The sequence below is a fragment of the Crocodylus siamensis genome, chromosome 8 (assembly GCF_052110815.1).
Source record: "Crocodylus siamensis isolate JL-2025a chromosome 8, ASM5211081v1, whole genome shotgun sequence".
Lineage (NCBI taxonomy): Eukaryota > Metazoa > Chordata > Crocodylia > Crocodylidae > Crocodylus > Crocodylus siamensis.
In genome coordinates this window covers 19179696-19193334 of record NC_143402.1, presented here as the reverse complement: position 1 = coordinate 19193334, position 13639 = coordinate 19179696, and the positions used below count along the sequence as shown (strand labels likewise).

Sequence of the window (13639 nt, the reverse complement as noted above, 5' to 3'; positions counted from 1 at the left end):
GATTCCGAAAGACCACAAAAGTTTAGAACATATATAACACTATGCAACCCTATTTGAAATCTCTGTCCCTGTCCCCACATGCAGGTATGTGCAGTTTGTGGAGGACTTTCTGGTAGGAAGAAAAAAGCTGCACAGGACATACCACAATAGCATGCACCAAAACAAACAGAGGTTTGGTCTTCCAGGGAGACATTCTGGCTGCTGGTCAGAGTGTCTCTACTCTTCCAATTGTCCTGGGAGCCAGGAGGAGCCAGGCAAGGGCGGTTTGCCCAAAAACGGGACACAGTGGGCACGGCTACACGAGACACGACTGCACAGCCATTACTGTGCATTTATTTAGTGCTTGTATTATCAAGTACTGCACACTAATTTAGTAACCAGAGTTACTGTGCGGTGGTGCCAGCGAGTGTCTTTTAGGTGACGCTACTGCTCAGTAGCCTAATACTACTGCACAGTAGTGTATTAGCACTGTCCATGCTGTGACTTGTTATTGCACAGTATTTTTCAGCTACTGTGCAATCAGCATCTCGTGTAGACGTGCCCAGTGTTCCACAAGAAAGCGCACGTGCAGGGGCGTGCACTGCAGCACAAAGTAGCAGCTACAAATTTGTGCCCCTATTATCTGTGCTGCTGCAGGAGCACCCCCCTGCACATCTGGACCAGGCCTCTGGGTTTAACTTGCAAATCATATTTGCATACCTAGCATGGAAGCCTGGAGCACCCTTGAAAGAATCACAAGGGACCCTGAGGGTACCAGAGCACCCTAGCTGAGAATCATTGGTCTAGCCTATCCATCCATGGTCTCCCTCACCCTAGTATCTGGACCTCTACGTACATACTTGACTGAGAGAGAAGTTGTAGAGGTTAACTAGCTCAGGATTGTGAAATGCTTTATAAATATAACTGATCTGTAACTTGCTGGTATTGAGTAATGCCAAACAATTCTTTTCTGTACTCTCAGAGATGGGTACATGGCCATGCTGGGTGAGTGATTCTGCCATATAAGGAGTATAAAATCCTTTTGGAATGCAAGGCGCCAGGTACATGTCAGCTTTGTTACTATTGGCAGCTGGGCAGACCACAGGCAGCTACATTCACTCTTTTGAGGTACCTGGATCTAGGGGGAACTGCCTGCTTCCTTTCCCCTGGGAAATCAGCAGCATCTTGGAGAGGCTGTGTTTGTTCAGGGCAGGGTGGGAAGGAACTCAATCTACATCCATTTTATGGAATCCACACTACTTTGGCATCCAGTGAGAACTACGCTGTGCCCACTGCTCTCCTACGCTGTTGGAGTAATGGCAAAGGTACATGGACAGGTTGACAGAATCAAAAGCATGGGTGGCACCATCTACACCCAAATGAATAAATTTGCTCTAAATATTTCCTTTCCAATGAGGCCATTGCCCTCTTTACATGCAGAAAGGAGGGCTATCTGCATAGATTGCAGCAGCAAAGGAAGGGCCAAGCTAGGAAAAATGTTATCCCTGAAGGCATTTTGGTGTCTCCTGATTGTACGCACAGGGCCCTGGTGAAATTCAACCCCAAGCTAAAGCAAAACTGGGCTTTTCTGTGATGCTCCATTTGCATCAGCTGTTCCTTCAGGCCACTCACAGACCCAGCCAACCCACAAGCTTTTATTTTTAATATATGTTTTCATTCATCGGCAAACAACTGTATCCCTCAAGATCAAAACTAGGAGTTTAAGAGTGGTTTTAAAATTGCACTCTGCTAAAACACCAATTAGATTCCAAAAGGACACGATCAAGCTGACATCAGGAAACCAACACGCCTGCTTTGTTAAATACATATATTCCGCTCGCATAACTTTGGTTGGCAGGGGTGGGGAAGAAGCAAAACGATAGATTCAAATGCCTCGAAGTAGCTCACCCTAGGAGGTGGAGGGTCCCAGTCCTTTGCAGTCCCCAAAGAGGGGGGCTGAGAGCAGGTTCCCCCTCCTCTCCTCTCCCTGGTGTATCTCAGGGGCTTGGTGCACAAGGGGGTGGGTGGCACTGAGCGCAAGGATGCATCTGGGCTCCAGGTATCCCAAAGCCCTTCACTCTCCTTGAAGGGATCCATGGAAATGGATCAGAGAGCACTTTATTGCCTTGATGACTGACCTCGAGGGTTTTACTTCGGGGCATTCCCGTTCCCCACTAAAGCCTGATCCTGCTTTCACCTGGCTGCCCTGATCAGCTCTGCCCTTCCTGGGACAGGCAAACACCAATGCAAGGGCTTGGCGAGTTGGAAAGCCCTGCAGTTTTGCCTCTTCTCAGCAGCAGCAGCAGCAACCAAAAAAAACTCAAGAAGCCTCGCCTGGAAAAGTGACCGGAGAGGGGAAGGGGGGTGGGGGGGAGGAAGAGTCCCCCTGGCTCTGCTGCTGACGTCTCTCCTTCCTCTTTTCCCTTCCCTATAAAGAATCCCAGGCTTGCATCAAACTTCCTAGCAAAAGCAAATCAAACTGGGAGGGGTGGGGGAAGGAAGAGAGCGAGAAATACCTAAACTCTGATCAGTCCCTGCAGGAAGCAGAGCTGCTCGCCTTCTGGACTGAGCCCTCCAGAGCAGCATGTAGCAGGGATCCCGTGGGCTGTGGGAGCTGCTGCCACAGCTGCCGAGACGCGAAGTTTCTCTTTCCCCCTTCCCGCCTCGCCAAACCCGAGAAAGTTTAGCCTCCTTCCCCAGATCCCTGCAGCACCTGCGCCTCCCTGGAGACACGCATCTCACGGGAGGCTCTTCAGGTGCAGGCACCTGAAACAAAACCCCAGCCTAGGGCAAGCCGCCGAGAGGCAGCAGCTGAGCGACTTGGTGCAAACCTCCGCAACCGACTGCTCTCGGGGCTTGGCTGCCTTTTGACCCCTCGGGCTGGTGCTGGAGCTCCTGCCTGGCACGGGGGTCTTTCTACTGACTTGTTGGCAAGGGGGGACCCCCTCAGTTCGGCCCGGGGCAGGAGGAGCGCGCTGCCGGAGCACCCGCTCGCGCCTGGCGGAGCGGAGCCGCGGCCGCGGGGCGATCAACAAGTGCGCCGCCGCCCCCTCCAGCCAGGGCCGGCTTTGAAACTTGCTGCTGGAAAGAAATTGCCCCGTTCAGAGACCTCCCTTCTCGCCCGTGTCTAAAGGATATAACCATAGCTCGCGTCTGCCGGAGCAATGCTCCCCAAGCCTCGCACCGCCCTGGCTGTTTGTGTCCTGCACGGACTGCTCTGGCTACAAGGTAAGAGCAGTTTCCACGTGGGTTTCTCTCCGCTCGGTTCTTTTCTTCTTCTTCTTCTCCCCTTCCTGCAGGCGGGTGCTGCTGCTCCCCCTTCCCCGCCCGAGGGGCTGGGGGCCACGCCGCCTGCGGGCAGCCCGACGGCAGCAGTGAGCGGTGCCCCTGGCGCTGGCTCCTGCGTTTCTCGCCTGGCTCCCCCCCGGTCCACAGTCAGCTCCGGGGGTGCTGCTGGCTGCACCTTCCCTTTCCTCTGAGCCAGGGCCATGTGGGGCTTTGCCCTCTGCTGGGTGCAAGTCCCTGCTCGGCTGCGACAACCGCAGCCGGGCTAATGCTGGAGCTCTTGGGAGTGAGACAGCTAGCCTGAGATGCGACATCCACCCCAGCGATCTGCCTAACGGGCCGGCACTTGCTGGCGGGGACATTGCAGCCCTGCTCTGACCCCCGAGAGGGATACCCAAAGCCTGGCTTGTCACAGGGCTCAAGCTGGTTTCCTTTATGGATGCAACTATTTCAAATATGCTGGTTTGTTGTTGTAATTGCCTGGGCTAGTCTCCCCCGAATATGGTTTCAATTACTTCTCTGGTTGGGACATCACAAGTAGGCAAGTGCTCTGGGGGAGCAGCTTTGGGCAGCTGCCGCTAGATGGCAGCTGCGAATAGATATTGCTGACCCTTGGACAGGGCTGCCCATGCACTGCAGGATGAGCCCTGGGAGTGCCATGGGCACAGGCTCTCCCCCTGCCTGTCAGCCGTGAAGGGCAACCTTAAGAGAGCATTGCTGCAGAGCCCTGAGGGTGCTCTGCCTACCCTGGCCCACGTACACCAGACCTCCGAATACCACCCTGTCGCACATTTTTCCTCCGGCCCTCATGTTTATTTGGGACTAACTGTTTAATTCCATTTGTTTCATCCCCGGCAGACCCGTTTGGGGTCTTTGCTTCTCAGACGTTAACTGAGCTTTGTTGAACGTCCTCCATGAATTCAACTCCTCTCTGCAGCTCTGAGCTGCCACTGTGCAAGGAACCAGCGTTGTAGGTACCTCTGCACCAGCTCCCTGCCCTTGGCCATGGGTTTCTTCTGGCAGACCCACCCTCTCTTGCCTATGTGGTACATCCAACAAAATCCTACACAAGAAACCTAAATTCACTCGGCACCTAATGGGCCTGGAGTCCCCCATGCTGAGTCCGCAAGAGCTGGCTATGGCAAGGTCAGGCCTCTTGCCAACAGCAATGGCAACTCAAGTTTGGACGCTTCAATGGGGTCACTGTCTCATGCAAAGAAATTTGGCAATAGAAAAAACTATCTTTAGGAAAATCTTTCTGGAGATCGGTGCACATGAAGGGTAGATTTTTTTTTTTCCCAGCTAACGCATCAGATCTCGTTGAAGTTAAAAACAGCAACTTGCAAGCCCTAGTATCCTTGTCTCTCTTCTATGTGGGAACATTTCTAATCCCTAATTGATCATCTGAAATGCAACTAAAGAAGAAGATGCTTCAAAAGCCAAGATTGTCGTATGTGTGAGCGCAGTGTGTTGGGGTGCGCAAGCCCTGTGAATGGCGGGGGGATGAAATCCAGGCACCTCTTTCATCTCCTAGAAGGGGAAATGATTATATCAATCTAATTTGAGGATATAATTCTTAAGGTCTTTAGGTAAAAAAGTCATGACTATCTTCTGCTTTCTAGTTGGAATTTCCCCTTTTTTGCTTGTTGTTGTGTTTCAGTGCTGTGTTATCTTTCTAAACATGGGTATGTTGGATCTGATTCATCTCTCATACCTGTTTTACACTGGTGGAACTCCAATATCTGAGTTATTCTGGATTTATACCAGTAAGAGAAGGATAAGGCTAATGAGATTTAGAAGAGCTGTTCCATATGTGCCATATGGGCTTTCATTAGGCATACGGATTACCGTGCTATTCAGCCGTAGTACAGAGATTTGCATAAGGGAAATGAAGGGTTAGTTGCTCTAGATTGTGTTCAGTCAGTAGTGTTCTGTGGTTTTCCTTGAGTACGGGGTGTATTTCAAAACACACGATTTGTTGATTTGTTAACATATGGTCCTTTTTCAGGGTTTCCCTAGACGCTAGGAGTATTGTTAGTTTCCCGCAGTAATCGTGGATGGCCATGCACATCCAGACTACAGGTCAGCTGAAAGATTCTGGTAATACTGTAAACCATCAGCGCTCACCAATTTTTGTTTGGTTTATTCAGATATTTATTAAATGACCCCATTGTACAGAATCTGGTGTGTGTACCAATCCAGTAAAAACTTCTTGGCAAGTGTCATCCAAGACAAAGAGTGAAACTTCATACATTCCCCACTGTCACAACTGGACTAAACACATGAGCCTTAAATCAAGTCCTAAAAGACTAGTTTGATTTTTGCTGACTCAAGAATGGAAGTGAATTTTATGCTGTCAAAAGTCCCCTGCTATCAAGTATGAGGGACCAGTAATAGCAGTACGGCAGCTAGAGAGAGCACATGTAGAGACATGATTCTGTACCAGACTGGAAATCAGTATCAACATTTTGAGTTGCACCTGGAAGCAACTGAGAAGCCAGGGCAGTTCTCAGGGAATAGCAGTGAGGTGCTCCATCTGGCTGGCACATGCAAAGAAGCAACCAGCTGTATTTTGCATTAACCATAACTTCTGCATGTGTTGTGAAGGCTTGTCCATGAAGGGTAGACTACAGCCATCCTTTCTGAAAGTCACAGAGGCATGGATTGCCATGGAAATCTTGGTATCAGTGAACTGGTAATAATTCCCCGACCAAGCACAGATGATAGGAAGCATCTCTGACCACCAGTTCTTCCTAGGAATCCAAAACAAGCTGGGCATCCAGAAGCACATTGAAGCTGTTACTGAAAAGGGTAGATGAACTCCTACAAAAATGGGCAAGGTGGAGAATGTTGATATCATGCCCCTTGCATGATACCTTTAAATTGTTTTCTGACCTAAAAGCTGTACTTCTGGCCCGTGTGTTTTAGAGAGAGTTTCATCCAGGCTCGTTTTCACATATTAGCAATCTGAGCCAGACAGCGAGAAAGCAACTAATGATAATATAGAGAGAGGCAGAGCTGCCTGTGATTCATATACTGATGTTGCTGCAGCACCAAATACACCATGGCCTATATATTAAAAAGAAGGCATCACAATACTGTATAGGAAAGTGCTTGAGGACAATGAACAATGTATTTATTCATAATGTACTTTTTGATTATAAAAATGGCATCTGTGGCATAATATCGCCCCTGAATGGAACAAATCGGGCCAAAGAAATGTCATTGTGTCCATGCCCAGTCAAACACTGGCACATAACCACAGATCTTGCAGTCCCTGTTAGCAAAGACTAAGGGTGGATGTGAACATATTCTCTTCGCCCATCATTAGGAAGAGATGCTCATCAACTAGCACAGTGTAGTGCCTGTATACTCTAATCAGGCTAATAGCCAGCTGGAAATGGCACTAGAAGTCAGAGGACTCTAATGCCAGTCTGTTTAGACATCCGTTCCTCACTTCCTCAGAGCTTAGGCCTGGGTAGCTAGTCAGTTCAGTGACCTGTTTCTTGGGTATTGCCTTGTTAATATTCTAAATGGAGCACAGGGCTCTCTCTGAAGGAAGATGTTTCTTTTCTGCATTATCAGACTTCATACAATGCCATTTGAATTCATCAGTCACAGAGGTATCTTCCACGCTGTGACTGCAATAAATTAGTCAGAGATGTACCAAAGACACCGAATTTCACAATTCACAAATCCAGTCGTGATTCCCTGCAAAACAGATAGCAGATGTCCCCAAATGAACCACATTCCTCTCTGTTTCTGGGTAAATATGACCTGCTCTCCTGCTTAGGACTTCACAGGTCTCCTAGGAAAAGGAAACTTTCTCAGATGACACCAGAGGACTTCGTGTACTCTCTCAGTTACAGCTGACTGAAACGGCAATGGGCTGACTGCCACCAGTACTCTGCCCCTGCACTCTCCAATCCCTGCAAGTCACAGGGAAGTAAACTAGCAGGTGACCTATATACCAGTAGGTGACCTGTAGGGAAAGCTGAGAACAGTCAGGAGTTCCTGTACTGATGGTGGAGGATTAGAAGTTAATCACAGTGCCATACTAGCCCCTTGATAAAGAATGAGACCGATACAATCCATCATTTACTATGAGCAGGCAGGCAGTGGACCAGGTCCTGCATCCTGATCAAAACAAAGCCAAATCTTGATTTCAGGTGGAAGGGATAATGATCAGGCCATGAAAAACAGTGGACTGTATCTGAACCACTTCCAGCCTTGCTTCACAAAAAACAGTTCCTTTATGGAGATCTTGAAATCACCTTAGGCCATCCCATTTTTGTCAGGCTTGTCCTTCTGGTTTTATATTTATATTATGTGTTTTAACACTGATTCTTAATAGTGCAAAGTTAAAAAATGTGTCTGAGTTCTTTCCATTTACACTTTTTCTTCTCCAAATACTTTGAGTTATTGGGGGGGGGAGGGTTACAAAAAGTTATTTTTAATTTTTTTCCCAAAAACACAATTTTGCATGGTGCTGGAATTGATAAAAATGGTGGGTTACATAAATATGAGTATTTTTTTGGATTATTTTTTTTCCCCCTGTCATTTTGATCAAAAACACTTTTTGATGTAGGAAACATCACGATAACTTTTCAGGGCCCTTGATAAACAGGTTTAAAGAAAACAAATCATGACAGCTTTTAAACAATGAAATAGGGATCCATCTGGAGGTCTTTGAAATGAAAATAACTTTGAAATTTAAAATGTTTTTGTGAAAAAACAAGTTTTCATTATTCAGCCAGCTTTTTCATACTGTCTGTGTTTCAAAGACATCATAACATCAGTGGCTAATACCCCATTGAAAGGGATATCAATCATCATAGCTCTACGCAGCATAAAATAATACTGCCTAGGGTCAGGAAGAAAGTTTTGCTTCTTTGAATAATATTGCAATATTTAGAATATTGTGGGTATTTTTCCCTTTTTCTGCAGCATCCAGTGCTGGTCACTGCTGGGAGCTACTAGACAAAAAAGGACTGTTGTTCTGTTCTTGTAAAGCAAGTCTATGTCCTGTTGCTAAACTAATTTTCTAATTGTCTCCTCCTTTGTGAGTTAGGTATTATAACCAATATAGACCATCTTTTTAAAGAGTGGGAAATACTAGTTCTCTTGCTGAATTTGTCACCTTCAAAATTTAAACAAATAGTTTTATATTGGTTCATAGATTCAAGAAGGGAAAATGAAAAGTATTTTTGAGCAATCACATACTTTCTAGAAAGCAAAATTAGACGAAAAGGAGAGTGAGTGCACAGAACAGGTGATTTGCTCAGGAGCTCTCTCTGGGAAACTGTTTTTAAAACACTTGTTTAATTGAAAATATAACACACACATATATATGAGAGAGAGATTTTCTCCATTCCTATCCTTTGAATATCTAAATCTAAGGGAGAGTATTAAGTGTAAGGTTGCGCTACTTATTAAAAAATAAGTGTTATTTTCCTTTTTGTTTCTCTAACTGGTCTGAACTCGTTTCATGATTAAACTGTCTTTCATCCAGTTTAGCATTGTGGGCATCCATTACAATGCCAGTAGATTCATCCATGACTAAAACAAGATTCCTGAAAGCAATGCATAAGTTCCTGTCAGTCATAGGATATTTGGGGCTCTCACAAGGACTCTTAGTCTGTCTTCCAGTCACTGTTTAGGTAGAAGACGGGAAATCTGCAATGTGCTGTGTGCACGCATTGGGTTAAACTGAACACCTTGTGCTTCTTACAGTTCCATCCCATGGTATTTCACAAAGTATATGTAACTGGAGTTATTTGATTCATCAACAAAAAGTAGATGGAATGAGGAAGCTTTTCTCAGCTCCTGTTGCAAAACAGTTTTCAGGCCAGCAGTATAATGTTGCGGTTTAAAACCTGCATGGGGAATTTCAGGTAGGCAGATTTTGCTGGCCAGATGAAAGGCTAGGCCTGACTCTGGTATAATTCATAATTCATTTGACATTTTCTACCTTCTCATACATGACTGTGCCTTTTCTTTCTCCTGCAGCCTACCTAAATCTTTCTAGTGATACTGAGATAGGAATTTCAACTGGAAGTAATTAAAAGTGTTTTAAACATGCAAACTGGCGAAGAGCAAGAGGCCACAGTTCCTAGCATTTTCCTTCACTGCCCATAGCAAATAGCTGGCCGGACATAAAGCTTTCCTAAGGCTAATCAAGGTGTTCTTGTTCCCCTACACCTCATCATATGGGAGGGAAATAGGGCTGAGAGCTTACCCTTGTATTCAGACACACTGTCCAAAACGATAGGCTGCCTTAATAAATGACACTATGACATACATTTACCTACATTTCAATAGAATACATTATTTCTCTCTTCCCTGGGTGAGGCACTTATTTTCTTTTTTGTAAGTCAATAGGGAAAATAGCAGACTTGCCAAAATTAACTGGTCCAGACTATTATCTGGGAATGCCATTCAATAGAAATGCATGGTGGAAGTTTACCATGGGAGCAGTGTTGCAGCAGCTAACAGCTTATGATCATAGGGAGCAGGGCTATATTAGAGCAAACCATATGGAGATATTCTTTTGTACAACAGATGGAATGCTGAAAACGCAGCCGGGCTCGTTTTCCCTTAAAGGAGGCAAGGAGAAAGGTTGGGAGGACTGAAGGATAGTGGGGATCATCAGAGGTAAAAAGTGAACAGCCCGTGTTTTCAAGGCACACAGTGGCTACTGTCCGAATACAGTCGAGCACATCTGAAAGTAATGCCCTGTCTGTCCTTAGAGTGACATTTCTAGTCCATTGCAGAAAAGGCTGTCTATAGGATTTGGTCTGAGCTCAAGTGGGTGGTCATGCTGGTGGCAGGGTCGCAGACGCTGTTCCCAGAGAAGCAAAAGGTGTTTGAGCAGCTTGAGAATGCACTGGGGAAAAGTTTCCCCTTCTGTATCTCCAGAAGCACCCACAGGTGCTCCAGGCAGAGCTGCAAGGTTTGGGAGCTATGCTGGAGCTGAGAGGGTGGGTGCTTACTGGCACCATACAGCCCTTAGGATTTGCACTTGAGTAACTACCTGAGGGAGACCTTTCTAAAATCTTACGGAGAATTATGAATACAATTTACATTCCGAACCTGTGAGGGCACAATGTGTGATGCTCGTTTTGTGGAGATGATACAGCATCTCTGTGCACTAAACGCATCTCGCCTAAAACCATCAAATAATTAGCCAAAACAGATGGTATCATCCAATGTCTTGATCCAGGCTGCTTTACCTCTATTAAACCTGACTTTTATTTGATGAGAGCACAGGACAGAAGGGACGTTCTGAGTCAAATCCATTCCTTTGTTAGCACAAGCATCAGAGTCTAACCCCATGGCCACCAACCAGTGGACGTCAATCCACCGGTACATCTCGGAGCCTCTTGGAGTCGATCTGAGGCTTGGGTGGGGGACTGAGCACCCGCATGCCCCAGCCCAGCAAGTCAGTCTGTAGGGGAGGGAAGGAGCGGGGGCTAGATTGAGGCCCCTGCAGTGAGGGACAGTGCCGCAGAGGCGGGAGCAGGCATGAGTTGGGTGGGGCCCCAGCCAGGTGGGATTTACCTGCTTGGAAGGCATGCCCCCAAATTTTTTTTTTCTTCCTCTGCCTCAATCTGCTTCCCCCCCTCCCCTCCCCACAGACTTGCCTGCTGGGTGGGGAGAGCTGTGCGTGTGGGGGAGGTGGCAGTGCACGGTAGATCTTGGGTTGCTTTTAAATGCCAAAGGTGATTTCCTACTTTAAAAAGGTTGGAGGCCACTGGTCTAATCCCATGCAGCAGTGCCTTCCAGTTGTCTGTGCCCTATGTGGGCCTGATACTCCAATGAAATGTACCCAGAGCAGATGCAGGTGGTCTTAGTTATGCTTTTACACCCAGAAAACTTCTAGCACCGTGAAGTAATTATTTAACCTCCTGGACTAGTTGTCAGAATGTCACTGATACGAAGCATAAAGAACGATCAGATTCAAGCCCTGTATTTTCAAGCACTCTGCAAATGGTAAGAGATTAATTCATTAAGTAGTGAATGCAGTCATGGATCTCTTGATCCTTGAGAACGCTGCAGTCATTCTAACGGCGTAATGAAAGCCGCACACTCTGCTGAGCTCTCTAGGGGACAGCGCGTGGGATGCCGAGCAGTTCTGAGGGATACTGCGCTACCCTCGTGTGCAAATCCTCAGATTACTTTGCTCTTACAGAACCTACTTGCTGCCCTCACTAAATCCTCCTCCTCCTCCTCCTCCCCTGTTTGGACATTTCCCAATCCACCCTCAGGTTTCAGGATTCCTAAAATTATTACATTTTGAAAGGCTGAAAGGAATTTTTCAGACCTGCTGTGATCAGAGGTCTGGACAGTTTCTCTTCCTTGTGCCCAAATTAATTTTGCCTTTTCCCTTTAAAGTTGGGACTAATGCAGAAACCGGGCATGCCCAGGTGGGATTGCCCAAGGTCTGAAGTTGAATTGTGTTGGCTTTCTGCAGATGGGTGCAGTAAGTTTTCATCCTATGCTGAACTTTATGAGATGTGACTTCTGCAAGCTCCCCTAATATGTACAAATGCAGGGGGATTCACGGTTAACTGGTGGTGAGCACAGAGCCAAAGCAGAGGCCTTTGTTGTGGTTCTAACACAGTGAAGCTGTTAGCATGGAGTAGGATTTTTTTAAGTTACTGGGCAAAAGGAAAACAGACTTGTCTAATCCTTTAAGTGATAAAGAGCTGAACAAGTCAGTTTCCCTTTGTACCCTACAGGGAATGGCAAAAGCATATGGTCCCAGAGATTTCAAAATTCAGCCAAAAACTAGACTCGGATCCAGTATGTAAAGGAAATATATGGACTTGCCTTCTATTTTCAGATCCCGTGCCTTTTGTCTTTTGCGTTTCCACATAGGTTTCCTTAGATCTTCCTGTGTTTTTCTTAACTGTGGGAAAGAGATTACCAAGGAAGTAGAGAAGGGAGTTTGCAGGGTCTCTTGAATTGTTCTTGATTTGGAGGTCAAGGAAGGTTGACCTAGCCATTACCTGTATCTTTTTTTTTTTTTTTTTTTTTTTTTTTTTTTTTAAATCACCCTGGGTCCAAAATATCTCAGCCAAAATGTTTGCTTCCTTGGTGCCTGGAGTTAGCAAGTTTCACCTCTCTGGTCAAATTCTGCCTCATAGTTACACTTGTGTGAAGTCAGAGGATGAACGCTGATTTCCATGGGCAACTTTGGCTTACCATTGTAAACAGAATATGGCAGCAGATAGGCAGAGATGCTGTTGTTTCAGGATCCAATTGTTTCAGGACCCAATTCTGCGTGGTGCTAAGCATCATCACATCCCACTGATTTAACATTAGAGCTGAGCACAACAATTTTAACATTTTGACAAAAAAAACAGGAACCCATTTCCTGGTCCGCACATTTCAGGCTTGGGAGCTAACCTGTGGATCAGAACTAGTGATACACAAAACAGATTCCCACTTCCTTCCCGATTTTGATAGTGAGGTTTCATTTGGGCCCCGTAGATATAGGGACTGTCTACAAAAATTAAGCCTGAATCTGAACATCCTCAGTGTTTGGGCTTGGTCAGATCTGGGACTGTAATTCAGGCCCGTTTACAACAGACAGAATTGTATCAAATGTATGTACCAGAAGTTATAAAAGGGTTTTTCTCTGGCTTTGTCAGGTGGTGTTCCACCTACTTGGAACGGCTCCCAGTGGGGCTGCAATAGGTGCCCACGCTGTAGTATTTGGAAAGTCTTCTAGTGGTATTCTTCTTACAGGAAATGCCTGTTGGAAGTAATTGCCCAGAATCCTTAACAGGAAGCAGTGTGCGCCTGTGTAAAGAAGAGAATAAAGCCTGGTGGTTTGTTAGTAGCAAACTTCAAGGTCTCTGTCTTTCCTGACAGAAAAATAAACCCCACACGTGTATATTGTCAGCAGTTGGGTTTTTTTGGCCCACTGTTGCTAGCCTCCCACTCTTTAAAAAAAAACACCGACCAATTCTCTCCCCTGCCATATCTCTCCTGAAATCACACTTCTTCTGTGATGTCTTTCCTCACTAATCCACCTTACAAAGAATGGTAGAGTGGACTTACTAATTACTTGAAAAGAAGATCCCATGTCAATTTGTAATGCAATTGTCCTCAGATTATTTTGTACGCTACAGGCCATAGTTTCCTTTCATTTGCGATGATGCAACTCTGTTGGGCCAGATTCAGCTCGCCATCACTGCTGTGTAATCTGGATTAATGCTATTGCGTTCAGTGGTAATACTCCAGATTCACATCAGTGGGAAGTGGGTGGAGAATCAAGCTCGGTGTTTCTGCACTGTCTTTACACGTCTGTTCAGTTTGTGATCGTTTTGCAGCAATGGGTCAGATTCATCACTGACATAAATAAGTA

General features: G+C 46.0%; 1 protein-coding gene across 2 annotated transcripts in view; it reads left to right on the top strand.

Annotated features, from left to right (window-relative positions):
• The first annotated feature begins 2458 nt into the window (after positions 1-2458).
• LOC149858158 (vascular endothelial growth factor receptor kdr-like) overlaps positions 2459-13639 on the top strand; it is a 172807-nt gene continuing 161626 nt past the window's right edge. For both annotated transcript variants that reach the window (XM_090060162.1, XM_090060161.1), the window contains exon 1: positions 2459-3207. In XM_090060162.1, coding sequence (XP_089916288.1) covers positions 3144-3207 — 64 coding nt within the window. In that variant the 5' untranslated portion in view covers positions 2459-3143. The remainder of the gene's footprint in view (positions 3208-13639) is intronic.